The sequence below is a fragment of the Pezoporus wallicus genome, unplaced genomic scaffold (genome assembly GCF_028554395.1).
Source record: "Pezoporus wallicus isolate ANWC-B61680 ecotype Strahan unplaced genomic scaffold, APGP_CSIRO_Pwel_v1 contig_6665, whole genome shotgun sequence".
Lineage (NCBI taxonomy): Eukaryota > Metazoa > Chordata > Aves > Psittaciformes > Psittacidae > Pezoporus > Pezoporus wallicus.
In genome coordinates this window covers 849617-869255 of record NW_026636967.1, presented here as the reverse complement: position 1 = coordinate 869255, position 19639 = coordinate 849617, and the positions used below count along the sequence as shown (strand labels likewise).

Here is a 19639-nt window from a genome sequence, read left to right as displayed (position 1 = left end):
TAAGACTTCTGTGGACAGTGACACTTTATCACATTAGAATTAGTTTTCAATTACAAAGGAAAGTTGTGAATGCCGTGCAACATGAGAAAGGACTCAGTACTTTGTGGTGGCAGAGCTCATGCAGATTGGCTATCCCAAATGTCTATCAGCAGTGTAGTGAAAATGCATGTGAAGAATCAGTACTTTTCTGCACCCGTATACCCTCCTTTAACAGATATCTTCTCAAGAAAGCTGCAGAACCCTGAGAACATTTACTGTGACTTTTGAGAACCAGCAGAAACCAGCCTGACCTTCAGAGCTCGAAGCTCTGGCCAAATCTTGCTGCTCCATAATGCTCTGGCAGCACCCAACTGGGCCTGTCTTTTTGGTATGAATACACTACCCCTTGCTCAGAGAACAGTGGTTCTACTTCACCCCTCAAAGATTCCATTGTAAAAGATAAAAAATGTGTTGCTTGAGTACTACTGTATTGCAGCACCCCGAGATTGCCATCTGCCTCCTTGGGTTGCCTTCTTTATAAAGATGCACCATTTTAATAAAAAAGAAATCAGAAAGAAAATATTCACTGCACCCTGCATTATTTGAGTCTGCATACCCTCTGCAGGAAGTTTCACAACCACTATTTCACACCATGTTCTTGGTATTCTCTGATGACCGAGAAGGAACAGTATAATGAAGAAAGTCTTGCCTAAGCACTTCAAGTAAGAATCTGGCAGACATCTTTTTTAAGAGACTGACAAATAATTTAATTGCTCTACAGAAGATGATGAGAAGCTCTACAGTTACGTGTATTTTGATCTTTACTGATACCTGACAGCTGCAGGAAATTACAGCTGTGTTGTACCTGCTGTAATCTTATCCCTTTTCTATGCTGTTATTAACTTGCTTTGCTTTTTGAACTTGCAGCATCTCCTACTCTAGCCACCAAAATGGAAGAAAATGCCAACACCAGCTTCGAAGAAGATTTTGAAGGACAGGCAACACACACAGGCAAGGAAACTATCTGCATTTTGGCGCTTTTTTTTTTTTTTCCTAAAAATAAGCTAAACTGTCCCTGTTCACTGGGAAAGCCCAGAATTCAAGTAGATGCTGTTGGTTTGCCAATTAAAAAACTATTTATTTTTCAAAAATCTCAACTGTCCTGTATTCTTAGTTTTACTGTAAGTCCTTACGAATGTTAGGGTATACATTGTCTATAGAGAAATGCAAATATACTTCTACACAGCAGTAGCTTTGACCAATATGTCAGTTTCGACAGGTTTCAACATCCCCATCTCTGTTAACTACTCATGCAGTTCACCAAAACCCTTTACAGGATCCTGATAGGAACCAGACCACTAAAGTAATCCAGGTTAGAAAAAAACACTCTTTCTTTTGGAGGCTAACATAACACATTGGTCCCAAGACTTTGGTTTTCAACACTTCTGGAGAGCACTTTGGAAAGAAGAGGGGCAGACAGTTAAACTGTGGCACAGAATGACAAGCCAGTAAAGACAGAGACTTCTTAAGACAGTTTCTTGTTACAGCCGGTTTTTCATCTTACTTCCTATCTCTCAGGGCCCAAAGGCGTGATTAATGACTGGAGAAAGTTTAAATTAGAAAGTGAAGATCGAGACTCCTTATCCTTAAGCAAGAAAGAAATTCTTAGACAAATGTCTTCACCACACAGATCATTCAGTAAAGATGACAAAGACACCAGAGAGAGATTCTGCCGTAAGGTAAGACAAGGAAAGCAAAACAAATTAATTTTGATTCTATATAAGACATACTGGTTGAAAATCCTGAATTTGCCAGACTCAGTTCCTTTGCAATGTAGCAGAGCTCACATAATATACATAGACAACAAATGCACGTGCAACCATCTACATAGTCCTCTCTCAAGCAAAGTCTAACTTCAGTAAAATCAGCAGTAATTTCACAACAACGTATCATGCAACACAGAGTCTGACCTTTCTTTCTCCATTCCTTGCCTTCATTCTCTATCCCTGGTTAAGGCAATGGAAAATTTTTTAACATGTTCAAAAACCTACTGGTCAGACTAGAGCTCTGAGCCTGAATGTTACTCATTACTATTTACCAGTTCTGAAAGGGGGGAACACACACACACACACCCACACACACACACACACCCCAAAAAAAACATGGGAATTAAACTTTGACTCCACTATAGTCACTGGCAAAATTCCCACCAACTCTGGAAGTTTTTGCCAAATATGTAACAGTCTACAATACCACTGAGTTAACATGCAAATGTTGAGACAGCATCTTCACCTATCTCTTGAAGAGACCTTCCAGAGTCATTGTAGGAAGTGACTGCCTTTACCTAAGTTTTCAATGTGATGTGCTTTGGACAACAACTTAGTCTCTTCCTGTTTCAGCACCAACAGATTACTACTTGTTAATGTAAAATTCTCAAAACATTCACAGATGAGCATGCAGGAGTATGAATTAATTCATGATGAGCAAGAAGATGAAAGTTGCCTACAAAAATACCGCAAACGCTGCATGCAGGATATGCACCAGCGGCTGAGTTTTGGGCCAAAATACGGTTATCTGTGTGAGCTGCAGAATGGGGAACAGTTCCTAGAAGCCATCGAGAAAGAACGTAAAACCACTACAGTCATTGTCCACATTTACGAAGATGGCATCAAGGGCTGTGAGGCTCTCAACAACAGCTTGATCTGCCTGGCAGCCGAGTATGCTACCGTTAAGTTCTGCAAGATCAAGGCCTCCAACACAGGGGCTGGAGACCGCTTCTCAAATGAAGTGCTTCCCACTCTACTTGTCTATAAGGGTGGGGAACTTCTGAGCAATTTCATTAGCATTTCTGAACAATTCAATGAGGAGTTTTTTGCTGTGGATGTGGAGTCTTTCCTAAATGAGTATGGGCTGCTACCTGAAAGGGAGCTTCCAGCACTGGGAAATGGCAACACAGATGAGCAAGAAGTTGAGTAATTAGAGAACCATAGTCCTGTCTACCTCTCCTTTTCAGTATGTTGTATATCAGCCTCAGTAACACCCATCTCATTTAAAGAAGGCTCTCTTCACTATTTTTAAGATACACATATGCATAAAAAAATGCTTAACTGTTAGGATGTGAATTTTCCTTAAAATACATACAACTGGTAGTCCTGTATATAATTATTTCTACTCCAGACACAAGTAATAGGAAGAACAGGAGACAACAGTGGTGATCCCTAAGAAACTAAGGGGAAATAAAAATAAATAAAAAATATAGTGAGGGCCCATGCCTGTCTCCAGAAAGCACAACAGTTTCATTTCAACAGGAAAAGAACTGATCCATCCCTCTGTATATGCAAAAAAAAAAAAAAAAAAAAATGCCTCTGTGCTCTGGAATTACTGCAAGTCCTGCCTTGTAACATTCACTTCTACCAACTTTGATAGGAACAAGATCTTATCCAGCAGTTTTAAGGACAAACATACAGCCCAAAGTCCTTGCACTCCTAAATGGCTTAGGTATCTAGGACATTATTTTCCTCTTCTGCATTTAATTTCAATATTCATGAAGACACAGAAGTTAGCTCAGCAATTCTGTAAGTTTGTCATCCAAACAGCTAACACAGACTCATTATTAGTCAATTTCAGTTCATTGTTGCTCCATATTTTGAACAGTAATATTTAAGATGTGTGTAAGTTACAGAAAAAGTATATTGTGCTATGTAATAACTCTGAATAAAGCTTAACAGCTCTCAAAACCAGCCCTTGGAAGTGTGAAATATATTGGTAGTACATAACCTTAACATGGGAAATGTTAATAAGCACTCATTAGATGTTTATTAAACTCAAAGTTGGTTTTGCTAAAAGGAAGCTGCTGACAACTACAATTTAACAATCTGAGAGGAAGACACAAGGTAAAATCACTATAAACCTTCCTTTCTCTCTGTATATCAAAAAAAAAATCCACCTCCTTCAATTCCTGAAACGAGACGACAAAACATTAGAAACATTTCAATGACCTCTTTTGCACACTGGCAAAACTGAAGGCTGAATTTTACTCTGATGATAGAAGTATCTTACCCCGAGGACAGAAATATCTGTACCTTAACCAAACACAGTTCTGCTGATAACATTTGAGATTATCAAAATGTTAAACATAGTACTCACATGGCTCACCAGGTTTTATTTCATTCGATAGTTTCACATTTTGTTCACTTTGGAGTGGAAGTTTTCAGTTTTTCTTCAGCTCAGGATCCCACTATGGAAATGTTACCCTGTGAAATGCTGCACATGGATCTGTAAGAATTCAGAACTGAGCAGGCAGGGCCACGGAACCACTGCTGCAGTGACATACCCCACACACTCAAAGCAGGTTCTTACTTCTTCTTTAAATACATTTTTTTCTCTATTTTTCATTCACACAAAAATCTCAAAGGGGTAGCTGAAGGTTACACAACCTTCCAACAGATCTGTACAACAAAGTAATTCTACTCAAAATATTTGGCAGACATCGCACTGCAACACATCACTGAAAAAGTCACAGGATGCCCTTTCAAACAAACTTATTTGAGCATAACTTATGCTGTTTTAAATAATAAAATGAATAAATAATAAAGAAAGAAAAGGAAAAAAAAATATCAAAATGCTGCTGAGTTTCTACTTTTAATTCCTAAAAAAGCCTCTAAAGTGATCAAATGCGAAGGTCAGAAACACTCGAGCCGCTGAGCTGCTTTTGGTGCTCAGGTAGCGAATGCCAGCTGCGGACTGCAAGGGAGCAGGACAACGGTGTAAGCTCCGCAAGCAGCTGCCGCCTCAGGTGCTATAAATAGGGCGGCGGGAGCGGTACCTGCTCGGTCGCTCGATCCCTGGGGAAGTGCTGCCCCCCAGCGATCCATGTGCGGTGCTGCAGCCCAGCAACGCGACACGCCGCTGCTTCCGGTAACCGAGCGCCGCCGCCGCCTCCCCACGTGCTCGCTGAGGCGGGAGCTCGGAGCGCCGGTACTCGCGGTGCTGCCGCCTCGTGGCCGAAGGGTGGCGCTGCAGCGGCGGAAAAGTTGGTGTCAGCGGGGAGGGCGTGCGGATGCAGGTCTTGCCCGCTGGGTCCGGGGAGCCGGGACGGGAAGCCTCAAACCGCCCGGTCTGCTGGGGCAGGGGGGTGGGGGGATCCCGGTCGGGGCAGCCGCAGGTCATTCCGCAGGAGCTGACGGAAAGGAAGAGGGGAAGGAGGCGGACAGACCCCCAGACGCAGACACCGTGCACCTCCCCGGCTCGCCAGAGGTGCCCCTGAGCCCCCGCCGGCCCCACTCTCCCCGTGCAGCAGACCCATCCCCTTCCCTGAAAGCCTGTCCCGTAGCCCCAAGTCAGCTCTAAGCCCAGTGTTGCAGGCAGCAAGCTGGTCCTCGAATACACTTGATTCTCCCTTATCGTAAGTGCCATTTGCAGGGAGAAAGTGGCATCTTCAGAAGCCTGTGCGGAAGGAAGGTCTCCAGCCAGGGGTGACCTACATAAATAACGGTTGCTGCTGTTTCTTTCCCTCTCCCAGAGGCCGTGTTGCGGATGTGGTTGTTGCTCCCCTGGGGATGCCGTTGGCTGTACCCGCCTTGGAGCAGTAGGTCTGCAGTGGAGGCCTCTCCCCTTCGGCTGTGATGCTGCCTGGGACAACTCCCTGTCGTGTAGTATTTGATTCTGCTTGGTATCTGGACCCTGTAATCTACTACTGTTGTCAGAGTATTAAATTGTTTTTTATTAGAATAAATTTCCTTTGGGGCTTGTAGTCTGGGACTAAGTGGATCCAGCTGCAGCTAAATTCCCCTCTGAGAAGTTTAGAAAGCAAAGGGGTCTTCTCTGAACCTCATGATTCAACAGGAGGGTCACCCTGGCAGTTCTATTTAACCCTGCCCTCCGTGTAGTAAATAATTAAGTGAGCTTTGCCATCTGTCGATCGTACTAAAACACTGTCACAATTACCATTGCATTTAATTTAGTGAGATACATTGTTACTTCTCTCTTGTGAGCCTAGTGCTTGATTCTTCCATGACACCCATCAGAGTGGATCTTCAGAGACAGTGTGCTTAGGAGCAGAAGTCATCAGCAACAAGACTTTTCACTCTTTTAAGGCGTTTGGTTTTAGATGTGATGGTGTAAGCATCTCATGATGTTCAATACCCCCCAGCCCAGGTTTGCCTGCAGGTTTGCCTGCTGGTCATTAGTGTACTTGCATAAGGGACCAGCCCCGCATCCGGAGGCTCCAGATAAATATAGATAATGTATAAAAAACACATATATTCCCTAAATATATGTATGTGTAAATAGATACCTAAGAATGCCTTTTAAAACTCGACACCTACCACCCCCCACCCCAGTATCTCCCTATTGAAGATATAAAAGCGCTTTCAGAAGCTGTCCCATTCCTTTCTCTTCCCCCTGCAATCTGGGGCCAGTTCCCCAAACAAGGACTTCACATATTGCAGCATATAAATACCTCAAAGCCTCACATTCTGGGTCTGGAATAGGGGAGCGGAAACAAACAAACAAACAAACCAAAAGACAAAAAAAAAAAAAAGGCCAAAAAAAAAAATTACAATTTGGCAGGGGGGGAAGCCCTTATTTGGGGCTCCTGGGAAAGCCAAATCTATCTGGATTTGTGCAGCTGGAAAGCAGAAAAGAAAACCCATTCATGCCATCCACATAGCTTAGATTTTCTTTCTTTTTTTCCTCTACAGATTTATCACTTCAGTATCCACCTGCATCTGTCAGATGCCATATCCTGTCAGAGCTGTCTCCAAATATCAGAATGAATTAAAAGAATCCTCAATGAAAATTGTGCAACAGTGTACCAGTGAGGTTTTAATCACAAAACAAATACTTGGTAATGGTGCATGAAATGCCAAGGGGCACTTCATGATACTTGATGGTTTGTGTTTGAGTGCTGATGAGGTCAAAGAAATGTACTGCAGCTCCACTAAGGACAGTTTCTGCAGCAACACTGAGCAACCTGGACTCCGTATCACCTGAGTTTAGGGGAGGCTAGGGACTGCTTTAGACTTTGTTCCAGCTGATTACAAACAGATGCTGTGATGTAAGAACCTGCTTTACAGACTGGTGAACTGAAGCATGACAAGTTAAACCAAGGCCATAGTAAACCACAGCCAGAAATAAACACAGACTAGAAAGCATGTTTAGGTTGCATAAACAAATTTTAGAAACCTGGACTCTCAATCTGCCTGTATTTACTGAATCACACTTCTTTTTACTCCATCAGGCTTCTTCAATGACAGTATTTGCAGCGGTGATTTGGAGTGGTGTAAATTCACTCCCCCAGAATTAAGGGCAAGAAGTGATTTCCTCAGAGGTTCAGTGCCTCATGGTGAGCTACATGACCTCAGATCTCTTTTCACACGCTTTGTGTGGCCTTTTGGGGTATACTGTGAGAAGAGCTTCTGCTATTCTCTTTCTGTTTGATCTTACTTGGTTACTAGAGAGACTCATTATTAACTGTTTGAGGGTGGCATTTCTAACTGTTCTCATTTTTTTTTAAATTGTGTTATTTGAAAATACATCTTCAGGTGCTTATACATCATTCATGTTTTCTGCTTCAGAAAACTGGCTTGCTTTTAGATAAAGCTAAATCTACTTTAGCTAGAATGTAGATTCACCACAACAACTTGCCAGTGTTGTCAAATGTCTCAGATCTCCCTGTTCCATTGCAGCTCTCAGACTTGCTATGATGACTAAGTCCTGTCATTGTCTGACAGTCCATTTCTAGGAAATTATTGTAAAGTCCTAGAAAAAGAAATATTGTCATTCTGTGTTTGTTTTTTAATTGAAAACCAGATCAAAGCTAGTCAGTGTTGGAAGTAATGTAGTACTACTAATGTAATAAAGATACCATGTGTCGTGGTTTAAACCCAGTCAGACAGCTTGTTCACTCACTTCCCCCCCTTCTTGCCCTCCTCCTACTCCTGGAGGGACAGAGAGGAGAATCGAAAAGAATGCAACTCCCATGGGTTGAGATAAGAACAGTTTAGTAACTAAGTGTCCTGGGTTCAGCAGTAGCAGTTATGTTTGTTTTTTTTTTTCCTTTGTGCTAGCTGGTGCAGTGCTGTGTTTTGACTTTCAGCCTGGGAACAGCGCTGATAACACCAATGTTTTTAGTTGCTGCTCAGTAATGTTTACTCTGACCAAAGACTTTCTGAGTCTCATGCTCTGCCAGGGAGGAGGGTGAAGCCGGGAGGAAGCAGAGATGGGGCGCCTGACTCGGGCTAGCCAGGGAGGTATTCCATACCACAGCACGTCATGGCCGGGGTGGGGGGTGACTGGGAGTTACCCGGAAGGACACGGGGCTTCCGGGTGGAACTCGTCTTCTTGGCTGGTGGTATCGTATTCTCTTCCCTTGTTATTTTCCCTTATCATTGTTGTAGTTGATAGTTGCGGTGGTGATTTGTGTACATTGGTTGCTGGACTGTTCTTGTCTCAACCCGTGGGAGTTGCACTCTTTCGATCCTCCTCCCCGTTCCTCCGGGAGTGGGGGAGAACCCTGGTGGGGGGGGGACACGGACCTCGATTGTTGTCAGCTCGGCACCACTCACTGGGAGTGAGTGAACAAGTTACCTGACTGGGTTTAAACCACGACACTAAGGTATAACACAAATCACTACTGCTACCACCAATAATAACAATGATAACAAAGGAAATAACAAGGGAAGAGAATACAACACCTCACCACCAGCCAACCGATAACTTGCCCCCCCAGCCCGACCAAGCTCTGACTGACGCCTCCTCCAACCCCGCAGTCCCCCAGCCCTTCCGGCTAACTCCCAGTTACCTCCTGGGCATGACGTGCTGTGGTATGGAATACCTCTTTGGTCAGTCTGGGTCAGGCCTCCTGTCTCTGCTTCCTCCCGGCTTCCCCTCCTCCCTGGCAGAGCATGAGCCTCACAAAGTCCTTGACCAAACCAAAACATCCTTGCTATCAGCTCTGTTCCCGAGCTGAAAGTCAAAACACTGCACTGCACCAGCTACCAAGAAGGAGAAAAATGACTGCTAGTGCTGTACCCAGGACACCATGTTTCATTCATTTCCTATTAAATTGTTGAAGAGTGGTTCAGAAAGGATATTACTTACATCCTTATTATATACTTATTATATATAAGGATATATTGTGAGAGCTAATGTATCTTTGGTCTTAAACAGTTTCTGCCACTTGTTACTTTTTACAGTAATTTTGACTGCCATCTAGTATTTATCTAGAATGCTACAAAAGCAGAGAACACTTTTTCCCAGGAACTGTATGTATGATTAATTCTGGGAATTAATAGTAAATTAACGTCTTGTACATGTTTTGTTAGTTTTCTGTCAAGCGGTTATATGAGAACATGCTTCTCTCTAGTGGTGGAGAGAAGACTAGGCTGAGACCCTGCAAGAGCTGTTGGAACCATTCAAAGCAATGTGCAGTATTTAAACACTGAAAAATCAGCTGCATAAATCATCACCCTTTCTGAGTTGTGCTTAAGGGTCAGTGAGCCAACAGAATTAATACATTTAAAAATATTATAAATACAAGTGATTATTTTATGCAAATACTGAAAATTATTCTAAAGTATCCAAGTAAAATGTTTCAATATTCACAGTAATTTCACTAAAGTGTTCTTTGTTGTAAAGCAAAGGGAAAGGCTGCTAATAACAAATGCCGATTAACCTATTCCAGAAAGCAAACAAGTATCCTACACCAGTGTTATAATCAGGCTTTAGACTGGAAAAGAAGAAATTTAACCAAATTCTAGCAAATAAATTTATAAAAGCTTCCTCTGAAAAGCCTCACACTGTGAGATTAATATCTTAATTTAGGATAATTTTAATTCAGTTAGTGTAGCTCAGAGTTCAGCTAGTTTACACTAGAATGTGTCTTACTTTACTTGGTATTTTTTAATATCTCTTCATAATCAGAGAGGCATTAGAGAAACTCCAAGATTACTGACATGCTAGTCTGCCACTGATGGTACTTTTGGCTTCCACAGCACACAGAATTCCCTTTTGGTTATTCCAAGATATTTTCAGGCTTAACCAAGTCAGAGAAATGAATTGCTGAGCTGCTGGGAAGCTGTGTACTATTCACCCCCGCAGTAGGGCCATGCCAGCATAGAGACTGGAGCTGTGGCTAGAGAGCTCTTTACAAATTGTGGGGTGGAGGGGTAGGGGTGGTTCTTTTCTGCACAGCTGACCACTAGCTAGTGTGTAAAGGAAAGGGCACAGATGGAGCATTGCTGATGCATGAAGTGATTGCAGGGGACCACATAAGCAGTCACATAAGTAATTTCCATTTACAGGCCTGGCAGCTTGTTTACTGCACAAGGTGTCTGCCTTTTCAAGAGGTGTACAGGCTGTTAGTTCAGTGCAAGTTTTCTATGCAGTGCTGAATCCCGCTAAGCCAGCCCTCCCTAAAGAGAATCCACAAAGAAATCATGGGCCATCTGCACACAGAGGAGCAGATAAAACTGCAGCCTTTCAAAAGAGCTGGTCGGGCAACCCTTGCAAGAGAGGTTTTGCTTTGAACCTGGAGGGAATCTCAGGACCCGCTGTGCTTTTCAGCTCTGTGATGTGCAATGGAGGGCACTAACCACAGGGAGGCAGGACAGGCAACCCTGAGTTATCGGGGAAATTATTCAAAATGTCAAGTATTTCTGGACTTTACACATATTAAAAATGCAAAAGGTTGCCTCTGTCCCTATTAATGGCATATTCTGCTTGTGCATGTAAGAAAGACACAGAAAAAGGATACGAACAAGTGGTCAGATGTCCACTGAAACTGAGAGGTGGGGTGGTGGTGGTTGATTTTTTTTTTTAAAGCATAGCTGAACAGTAGCTAGTGTGCAAAGGAAATGACACAGATGAAGCAACGGTGATGTACACTGTGGATTTTAGGAGACCACATAAGCAGCCCTATTTAGTAATTTCCATGCCCTGACCTTCAAAAGGCATTTAAAATTTTTACCAACCTCCTTTTCTCTAGGTTGAACAAATCCAGTTCTCAGACTTTCCTCACATGGCAGCTTTCCAGCCTTTTGATCATATTTGTGGCTCTCCTCTGGATTCTCTCCAGCCTGTCCACATCTTTCTTGCATAGAGGGGACCAAAACCAAGCACAGTGTTCCAGCTGACAAGAGCTGAGTAGAGTGGGACAATGACATCTTTCTCTCTGCTGGTGATGCTGTTGCTGATATAACACAGCATCCTGTCGGCTTTCTTTGCTCCAGCAGCACCCTGTTCACTCATCTTGAGCTTGTTGTCCACCAGGACACCCGGGTCCTTTCCTATACAGCCCCTCCCCAGGCAAATAGGCCCCAGCCTGTGCTGCTCTCTTTGGTTGTTTTTACCTGGGTGCAAGACCTTACACTTGGCCTTGTTGAACTTCATACAGTTCTCATTAGCCCACTCCTCCAGCCTCTCCAGGTCTTTCTGCAGGGTGGCTCTCCCTTCTGAAGTGTCCACTTCCCCACTCACTTTGATAGCATCAGCAAACTTCATCCAAGTACTCTTGATCCCATCTTCCAGATCACTTATTGAAATATTTAACAGCATTGGACCCCATATTGATCCCTGGGGGACCCCATTAGTGATGGGTTGGAAAAGGAGCAATTCACCACCGCCCTCCAGGTGCAACCAGTCAGCCAGTTCCCCACTCACCACACTGACCACTTGTGTAGACCATAACACCTGGATTTTTGTTCCCAAGGCCTGGGGCTTAACCATGCTGGTAAAGACAGAGGTGAAGAAAGCGTTGAGAACCTCTGCCTTTTCAGCATTGTTGGTAAATAATTCCCCTCTCTTGCTTAATGATGGGCTGATATTTTCTTTCTGTTTCTCGTTGTTGTTTATGTACCTGAAGAACCCTTTCTTACCATTTTTTACATCTCTGGTCAGTTTCAATTTGAGCTGGGCTTTTGCTTTTCTAACTTCATCTCTGCAAGCCCTGGTAATGCCCTTATAGTTCAAAATGGGTATTCATCTACTTTTCCATCTCTGGTGCACTTCCCTTTTGGTTTTGAGTAGACTCAGAAGCTCATAGTTAAGCCAAAGGGGTCTCTTGCTCTGCCTATTTACCTCTCCTATGAAGACAGGCTGAGAGAGCTGGGCTTGTTCAGCCTGGAGAATGCTCAAGGGAGACATTATAATGGTTTTCCAATACCTAAAGGTGGTCTGCAAGAAATCTGGAGAGGTACTTTTTACAAGGGCATGTAGAGACAGGACTAGGGGGAATGCCTTTATGCATAAAGAGAAGAGATTTAGATTACATGTTAGGGAGAAATTCTTCACTGTGAAGGTGGAGAGTGTTCATAGAATCAACTAGGTTGGAACATACATACAGACCTCCTGTGTGTGCTTCCCATGCTATAATCCTTGCTTAGTTTGGCATTCCTATGGAGGAGGCTACGGTTCATATTTTTCCCCATCAGTGGTGTAGTAGGGAAGTAGGAGTCTATGTGATCCATTCACCCCTGCACATCACAGTGCCCCTACTCTCTCAAAGAAAGGACACAGTAAACAAGGAAAGAAACTTCACAGGTATTTTTTCTGCTTCACTTTCCATCCCACCTACTCTCAGTGCAGCTCGGCTTTAGAAGAGCAATTTACTCAAGTTCTGAGTTCCTGTTTTCTGCTCTGTTGGCCCTCTGAGGGGACATAACACAACTGTCATTTATGCTCATTTCCCGCTTATGGTACTAGGACCTTTCAGGTTCAATGTTCACATTTGCCTAAAGTCATTACTGCGTCTGCTAAGTAGTGAATAATGAGGTTGCCAATAGAGCAGCACTTTATTCATTTCATGCAGAAAATCTGCACTGACACTTAGCTGGGAGTCTATTTTGAATTTTTCTGACTATTGATCTACATTCTGAAGTGCACCTCAGACCTTCTGTCTCTTGACCTGATCATAATTTTTAGTCCTTCATTTACCAGGAATTAAAGGATCATTTCCAGGAAACCCAAGTGTAGCCCTGGAATGCTGCCTCATTTGCTGGAAAATACTTTAACTGCTGTTTTCAAAAGGACATTTAGACTTACGTCCTTAAAACAGAGGCTTAGGGCCAAATACTGACTTCATTTGAACCATGCTAAGTCTAATATAATTATTCCGCTTGTAGAGAACCCTTCTCTCATCCTCTCCCTAATTGGGATTTGCAGAATATATGTCAGGACTAGTAATAATTTCCCATGAAACCATCTCCAGGCAATGGTCAGTGAGTGGCAAATCTTACATGATTTCCCTGCATTGGTCAATGAAAAGACAGATACATCAAGTAAGTTATTGCTTGGCCCCTGGTATCCAGTGTCTCAATATCTGTGCTGTATAGCATTTCTCAGAAACTAGAGAAATATTATCTGGTGCCTACTTAACTCCATTTTTAATAAAGAGGCTCTTTCCTCCAGAGTCTTATTTCCAAGCAAGAAACTCTGTCCGCTTGGAGAATGCAGTGAAAAGGGAGAGATCTTGTGAGGATATTACAAAGCACAGCACCTGAGCTGAACTGTGATGACTTAGCCTAGATCCTTAGCCATATTTGCAAGTATGAAGTAAATGACATTGAGTGCGAAGGAAAATAGGTTTCCAGTACAGAGGGCACTGAGAAGTCAATGCACACATTAGAATTCAAAGCACACCTGTGTGTCTTCTGTCCTCTGGAGACCAGGCCACAGATGGCTTGCGTGATGCACCTCAGCCTTTTGATTATGAACTTGGAGCTGCCAGCTGATGCTCCATTTCCCACCGCTGCTCGCAGAGATCAGGCTGGTGGAGATCAGACATTATTACAATGTTAAATTGCCTTATATGCCTCCACCACATGCCTGCTCTTTAAAAAATACCCTCAAAACCTCTGATGTAAAAGCATCACCACGTATTCCTTGGGCTAAATCATTGCAGTTAGTGGCCATGGGTAAGGGAGAGCAACCACGATGGTTTTGTTTTCCTTGTCACAAACACCATTCTAATTACATCTCTTGTGGCCAAGCAGCACCTAGAATACTGACTTTTAACAAACATGTCACTTGAGAGTTTACAACTAGTGCTTGTATGTCCATTTTGGCTTGCTTTCTGGCTTTTAGGTCTAGAATTTGCTCTGATAATGTTTGCAACTTTTGCTCTAAATCCATGAAAGCTTGAGAAGTCTAGAAATGCGTCACCTAGCCCTAGAAATCTGGAGGCCCCTAGAACCAGGAGGTCAGCAGTTTAAATTCACATCACCGCCCAACGATGAAATAGTCATCATCATTTAGAAAAATACAGCTTGCAGAATCGATGCCGAAATTTAGTCTCCTTCATAACAGAAAGAAGAAATTTGGTTGAAAGAGAAAGAAACGGAGTGGCAAGAATAAAACAAAGGAAAACAAACTATTTATGTATGACATGGTAATGGGCTAAGGGAAAGCCTTGCTTTAGGAAAGGAGCTATGCTGAAGGGGAAAGAAGCACCCAGGGGGAAGAGCTTTTCTTGTGCCCATCCATCATAAGAACCAACCTAGCCAAAATCCAGTCTCTCTCCTGTAGTCCTGGCAACAGCATAGAGGTAGAAGGATGAAGCTGCCTTAAACTGAGCTCCGTTGCAGCTTATCCCAACTTAGAATAGGAATGGAACTAGTTAGTTGCAGTCTTTGCATGTATACAGACAAAGCAGGCTGCCAGCAAGCAGATTTATGAGTCAAAAAGCATTTTGAACAACACTGGCAAGAAGTGGCAGAAAAATCCTTGTTCTCCTTCTATAGGCAATAGAATGGGCCTGTAAACAAAGCCTCTTACTTCCTCTGTGTGCCTCACACCAGACCTGAACAGCATCAGTCTGGCCAGTTGCTAATATTAGTCCGAAAACCCCAGAGTGCCTTGCAGGGCGTTCTAACTACTGTCTGCTCACTTGGTAGGGATGGGAGATTGTAACCTGTCCAAAAAAAAAATAATTATATTCTTTTGATTTGGTTCAAGCTTTAAGAGGAATTTTTGAAAGTGGAGAAAAAAACTGTTAAGCTGGGGCTGCATAAGGGAGGAGGCTATGCCAGGGGAGTACAAAGACAGCAACTGAAGTTCAGCTTTTGCTTTTATCAGACAATGGGACTGAGAGACAGGCATTTAATATTCACAAACCAACCAACTAATCTTGTTGTGCTTTCTTTATTACAAATTTCTGATAATTTTCAGATCTGCTGTTTGAAGGGCAGCACTGTGTGGGGATCTGTGTACAAGACGTCTTTTCAATCCTGGTTATCTAAAGCCTGTGCTCTATGCAATCATGGTGCTTGCACTTGCTTTCTTTGTAATCCTCATCTCAGCCCTGCCTCTGGAATGCATACCGAATGCCAGTTGAAATAAAAAGTTATAAAGAGGTAGGAGTCATTTCTAATCAGGCTGTTACAGTATTGTGGTGTGGAATCCAAGAAGATTAAGACAATGCTACTACAGCCTACACTTGCTGTAGACAGCAAAGTTTAAACCAAATTAGACAGGCAGTCTGAATGGACTGAGCCACATAAACACATCGTGTCCTTTGTTTTTTTTTAGAAAAAGTAAAATCAAGGCAATTGTGGGATTGATTCAAAATGAAATAGCTGCATCTGGCAATTAGAAGAATTAGAGAAATGGTGAAGAGTCTAAAAGAAAGCCAGTTTCATGGTCATATTCTTTACTGCTTTCATTCTGTTGCTGTTACAGAGATGGGAGTACAGTCATGCTTAGTGCTTGTTTACCAGCTCAGATCCAGCTGGGAAAATGCAATCAGTGTTTCCACCAATAAGAGGTAAAGTTTCTAGTTTTGATACACATCCTGTTTACAAAACACTGAAGCTCTAGAATTCTACCTCTGCTTTTCAGGTGAATTACGCTGGAGTTCTGACATCCTTCTGAAGGCTTCCTGCAGGAAAGATGGCATTTCAAACCTTTATGTTACCTGAACCTTGAGCACATCTTGTCTGCTATTGAAATATATGACCCAAAAGTGCTTCCTTCTGAATTAGGCACTTGTCATGCATTTTAACCTACTTTGAGAAAATTATGCAAGCCTCTGAGATGCCTGCATGAGTTATCTTTTATTCATTAGAATCCTAAATGTTATTGACATGCATTCTTAATTATTCCCTGCTGAAAACAGTAGTGTTCTTGAACAAGTATTTTGCATTTGTTATGCCCTGCTGCTGGCATAGTTAATAATGTATATAATAATAAAATAAGAAACTATCAGAGCAGAATAAGAGAACTTCTTAATATGATTCAATTTAAGAAAATTGTTACCTCTGGCATTCACAGCCTATGAACAACATTGAATACTTCAAGCATACAGAATCTTTGCTATAGGTCTAGCATGGAAATAACATTGCCAAAAGAGGAGCTGGTAAGACATCACCTGCTATCCCCACATTCATACCCTCTAAAATCACTTAACTATACTAATCCTTTACTTAATAGAACTCATGTTGCCAAAAGTTTTCAAAAACAGACTTCGGACACATTTCTGGAATTAATGATTGTTTATTCAAACAGAAATCACAACCTTTAAAAATTATGGTTTTGCTCCAGTGTTTCCCCTGTTTTTCCTCTTTTTCACTCCCCCTCTCTGCAAACATCCCATACTTTTCACTTGCTGTTCTCTGTATGGGAAACCAAAAGGTTTCTAAAAATTCAAAAGCTGGTTCTGAAAAAATGTACAATATTCAAGGTCAGTAGGAAATGTAGAAGCAGTAAAAATTACAGCCTTTTGTTGAGTTGTAGTTTTTTGTGCAGCTGCATCATACCCCTTTGACTCACTACACAGAGTTTGAGTGATTTGCCAGTGTGTCCAGATCTTTTTTCTTAGTCATTTCCAGCTGGCCGCAATTCCTTAAATACATGGCTTTGCATGCTGTGCAATTAAATATCATCCAGTTCCTATTCTGTCACCCCCCAGATCTTTGATTTCATCCTGTAGGTTATTTCAGCCCTCTCTGATATTGATGACATGGCCCATAACATAGCTCTTCTTTGACAAATAATACCTCCTGCACCTTTTTAATGACAATGGCAAAATTAATCGTTAAAGGGAGTGGCAGTCCCAATTTCAGACCATGAAAAGATCAGTTAGGAACCTATTTTCAGCCCTCTCTTTTTGGCAAAAATTATTAGTTCTTTAATTTAATCAGATCCTTTCTGGTTTATACTTATTGCACTAAACATTTTCCTCAGATTCAAAAACTTAAAGTGCTTTTTAAACACAGCAGGTCTAAGCTACCTGGAATTCCTTATCAAAGAAGATACTGGGATGATCTGAATGATGTGCTGCTCGTAATCTGATATAGGATGTTATCTCAGTGTCCATTCATCACATTGTCTTCAGTATTTCTTTTCTTTAAAATGTATCCTGAAGTCTCAAAGCCTGTTGAAGATAGACTAACAGGCTCCCAGTTGCTTAGTTTGCTTTTCTGTTATTCTCCAGCCATGTGCAGTTTATCTGTTAACAGCTCCCTGTAGCATTTCTTTCTGTATCTAAGAATCATATCATCATAGAGTAATTTGGGTTGGATAAGACCTTCAGAGGTCATCTAGTCTAACTCTAAGCACAAAGCACATTTAATGAGGTCAGCACATGTCTAGTTGAGTTTTAAACACCTCCAAGGAGGCAGGGAGATTCCACAGCCTCCTGGGCAGCCTGTCCCAGCATTTGACTACTTTAATGGTAAAAATATTTTCTTTGTATGTAATCATTTTTCCATGTTGCAACTTATGTTTGCTGCCTATCATCCTACCATTGGGTACCTCCATGGAGACTCTGGTCCCATCTCGTCTTTACCTCCAATCAGGTAGCTGTAGACTCTCTGCAAGTGCTTTCTAGACTGAACAGGCTCACTTCTCTCTGCCTCTCCTCTTACATCATGTTCTCCAGCCCCCCAACCATCTTGGTGGCCAACCACTGGATTCAATCAAGTATGTCAATGTCTTTCTTGTACTGGAAAGCCCAATACAGGATATTATATCCCAGAGAGGTCTCACAAGTGCCAAATAAAGGGAACGATCCTTCCCTTGACCTTCTGGCTACACTAATACAGCCCAGGTTGAAGCTGACCTTCTTTGATCCAAGGGTACACTGCTGATACATATGAATTTGTCTGCCTGGAACTTCAGATCTTTTTCTGCAGCATTGCTTCCCAGACACATGGCCCCAGCCTGACTGGGTTGCAAGGGGTCATTCCATCCCAGATAGAGGAATTTGCATTTGCTTCTGGTTTACTCCCCAGAGTTCCTGTCAGCCCATTTCTCTATCCTGTTCAGGCTGTTGAGCAGATCTGCCATCCAGTGTGTTGACCAATCCTCCCAGTTTTGTGTTGTCTGTAAATTTGCTGAGAACACACTCTGTCCCATAATCCAAATCATGACTGAAGACATTAGACAGTACTGATCCCTGACAGATACCAGTAGTTGCTGACTGCCAAGTAGACTTTACATAAGTAGGTATTATTGAAGCACTTGTCCTGGGTATGTGCTTTTAGCAATTTAAGTTTTGATTCCGCCACAAAAGTGTAAACCAGCGATTACCAGAGAGGACTTCTAATCAGATCTACCTTTCCCTCTGTGTCCTTTATTATAGACATTACTGAAAGCTCAGGCAACATACATGGTTTTTTTTCAGATAATATTCAAAGCACTTAATTTGGAGTTTTGGCAGATCAAGTCTAGGGAAGTATTCAGTGGATAGGGGCTGTTTGTACTGGGTTATTTTCTCTGCACGTACTTTCAGAGTGCAATAAAATATATTACAGTGGTCACAGCATGATGGCTATATCCATGATAACTTTAATTTAGCTAGCAGCTGTAAGACTGCAGCAGAAATTTGGTGGCATGCTCTCGAGCACAGAATAGCATCCATATTAGAGCTTGCTATTGTCAGAGCTGGCTGCCACATCTCCATGGCAAGCATTAGCAGAGGTAAGTGCCGATGTAATGATATCCCTATTTTGCTGTATAGACACATCTTGTCTGTTTCTGTCTGTTGCTATTAAACTGTTCAACTGCAGCCAGCCTACATGAGCCTGATACGAGTTTTACCTTGTCTTTTGCCACTTTGGGGAAGTAGGACATAGCATTTCCTCTATTTTTCCCAGAAGTAAAATAGTAAACACAATGGCTGCTGAAACCTGACAGCTGCTGATCCAGTTACTAATTTCTTTTAATACCTACCATATTCATAACAGATAAAGACCACGTATTGGGTTTGCACAACAAGGATTTGGTAGCAGGAAGGCCGCAGGGGTGACTCATGTGAGAAGCTGCTAGATGCTTCCCCCATGTCCAATAAAGCCAATGCTGGCTCCAAGGTGAACCTGCCGCTGGCTGAGGCTGAGCCCATCAGCTATGATGCTAGTGCCTGGGGGATAACATATTCAAGAAAAAGGTGTTGTAGTTTAAACCCAGCTGGCAACTAAGTACCACACAGCTGATCACTCACTCTCCCCTGGACAGTATGGGGAGGAGAATCAAAAGAATGTAAAACCCACAGGTTGAGATAAGAACAGTTTAATAACTAAAATAAAGTACAATATAATACTACTAATAATAATGGAAATAACAACAAGAGAGAGAGAGATGAAACTAAAAAGGGGAAAAAACTTTAACAACAGTGATGCACAGTGCTCACCACCTGCTGACTGATGCCCAGCCCTACCCAAGGAGC

General features: G+C 42.3%; 1 protein-coding gene across 1 annotated transcript; it reads left to right on the top strand.

The window, feature by feature from the left end:
• The first annotated feature begins 929 nt into the window (after positions 1–929).
• Positions 930–3000, top strand: PDC (phosducin). The gene is made up of 3 exons (XM_057402435.1): positions 930–990; positions 1558–1718; positions 2428–3000. Exons 1-3 carry the CDS (start codon positions 930–932, stop codon positions 2953–2955), a joined length of 750 nt encoding a protein of 249 aa, XP_057258418.1. The 3' UTR covers positions 2956–3000.
• Positions 3001–19639: the final 16639 nt, after the last annotated feature.

Bases quoted from the DNA above. Each gene is read 5' to 3' on its own strand.
- PDC (XM_057402435.1), top strand. From the start codon at position 930: ATGGAAGAAAATGCCAACACCAGCTTCGAAGAAGATTTTGAAGGACAG. The intron at 991-1,557 runs GCAAGGAAACTA...CCTATCTCTCAG, and splicing joins AGGACAGGCAACACACACAG to GGCCCAAAGGCGTGATTAAT. The intron at 1,719-2,427 runs GTAAGACAAGGA...AAACATTCACAG, and splicing joins GAGAGAGATTCTGCCGTAAG to ATGAGCATGCAGGAGTATGA.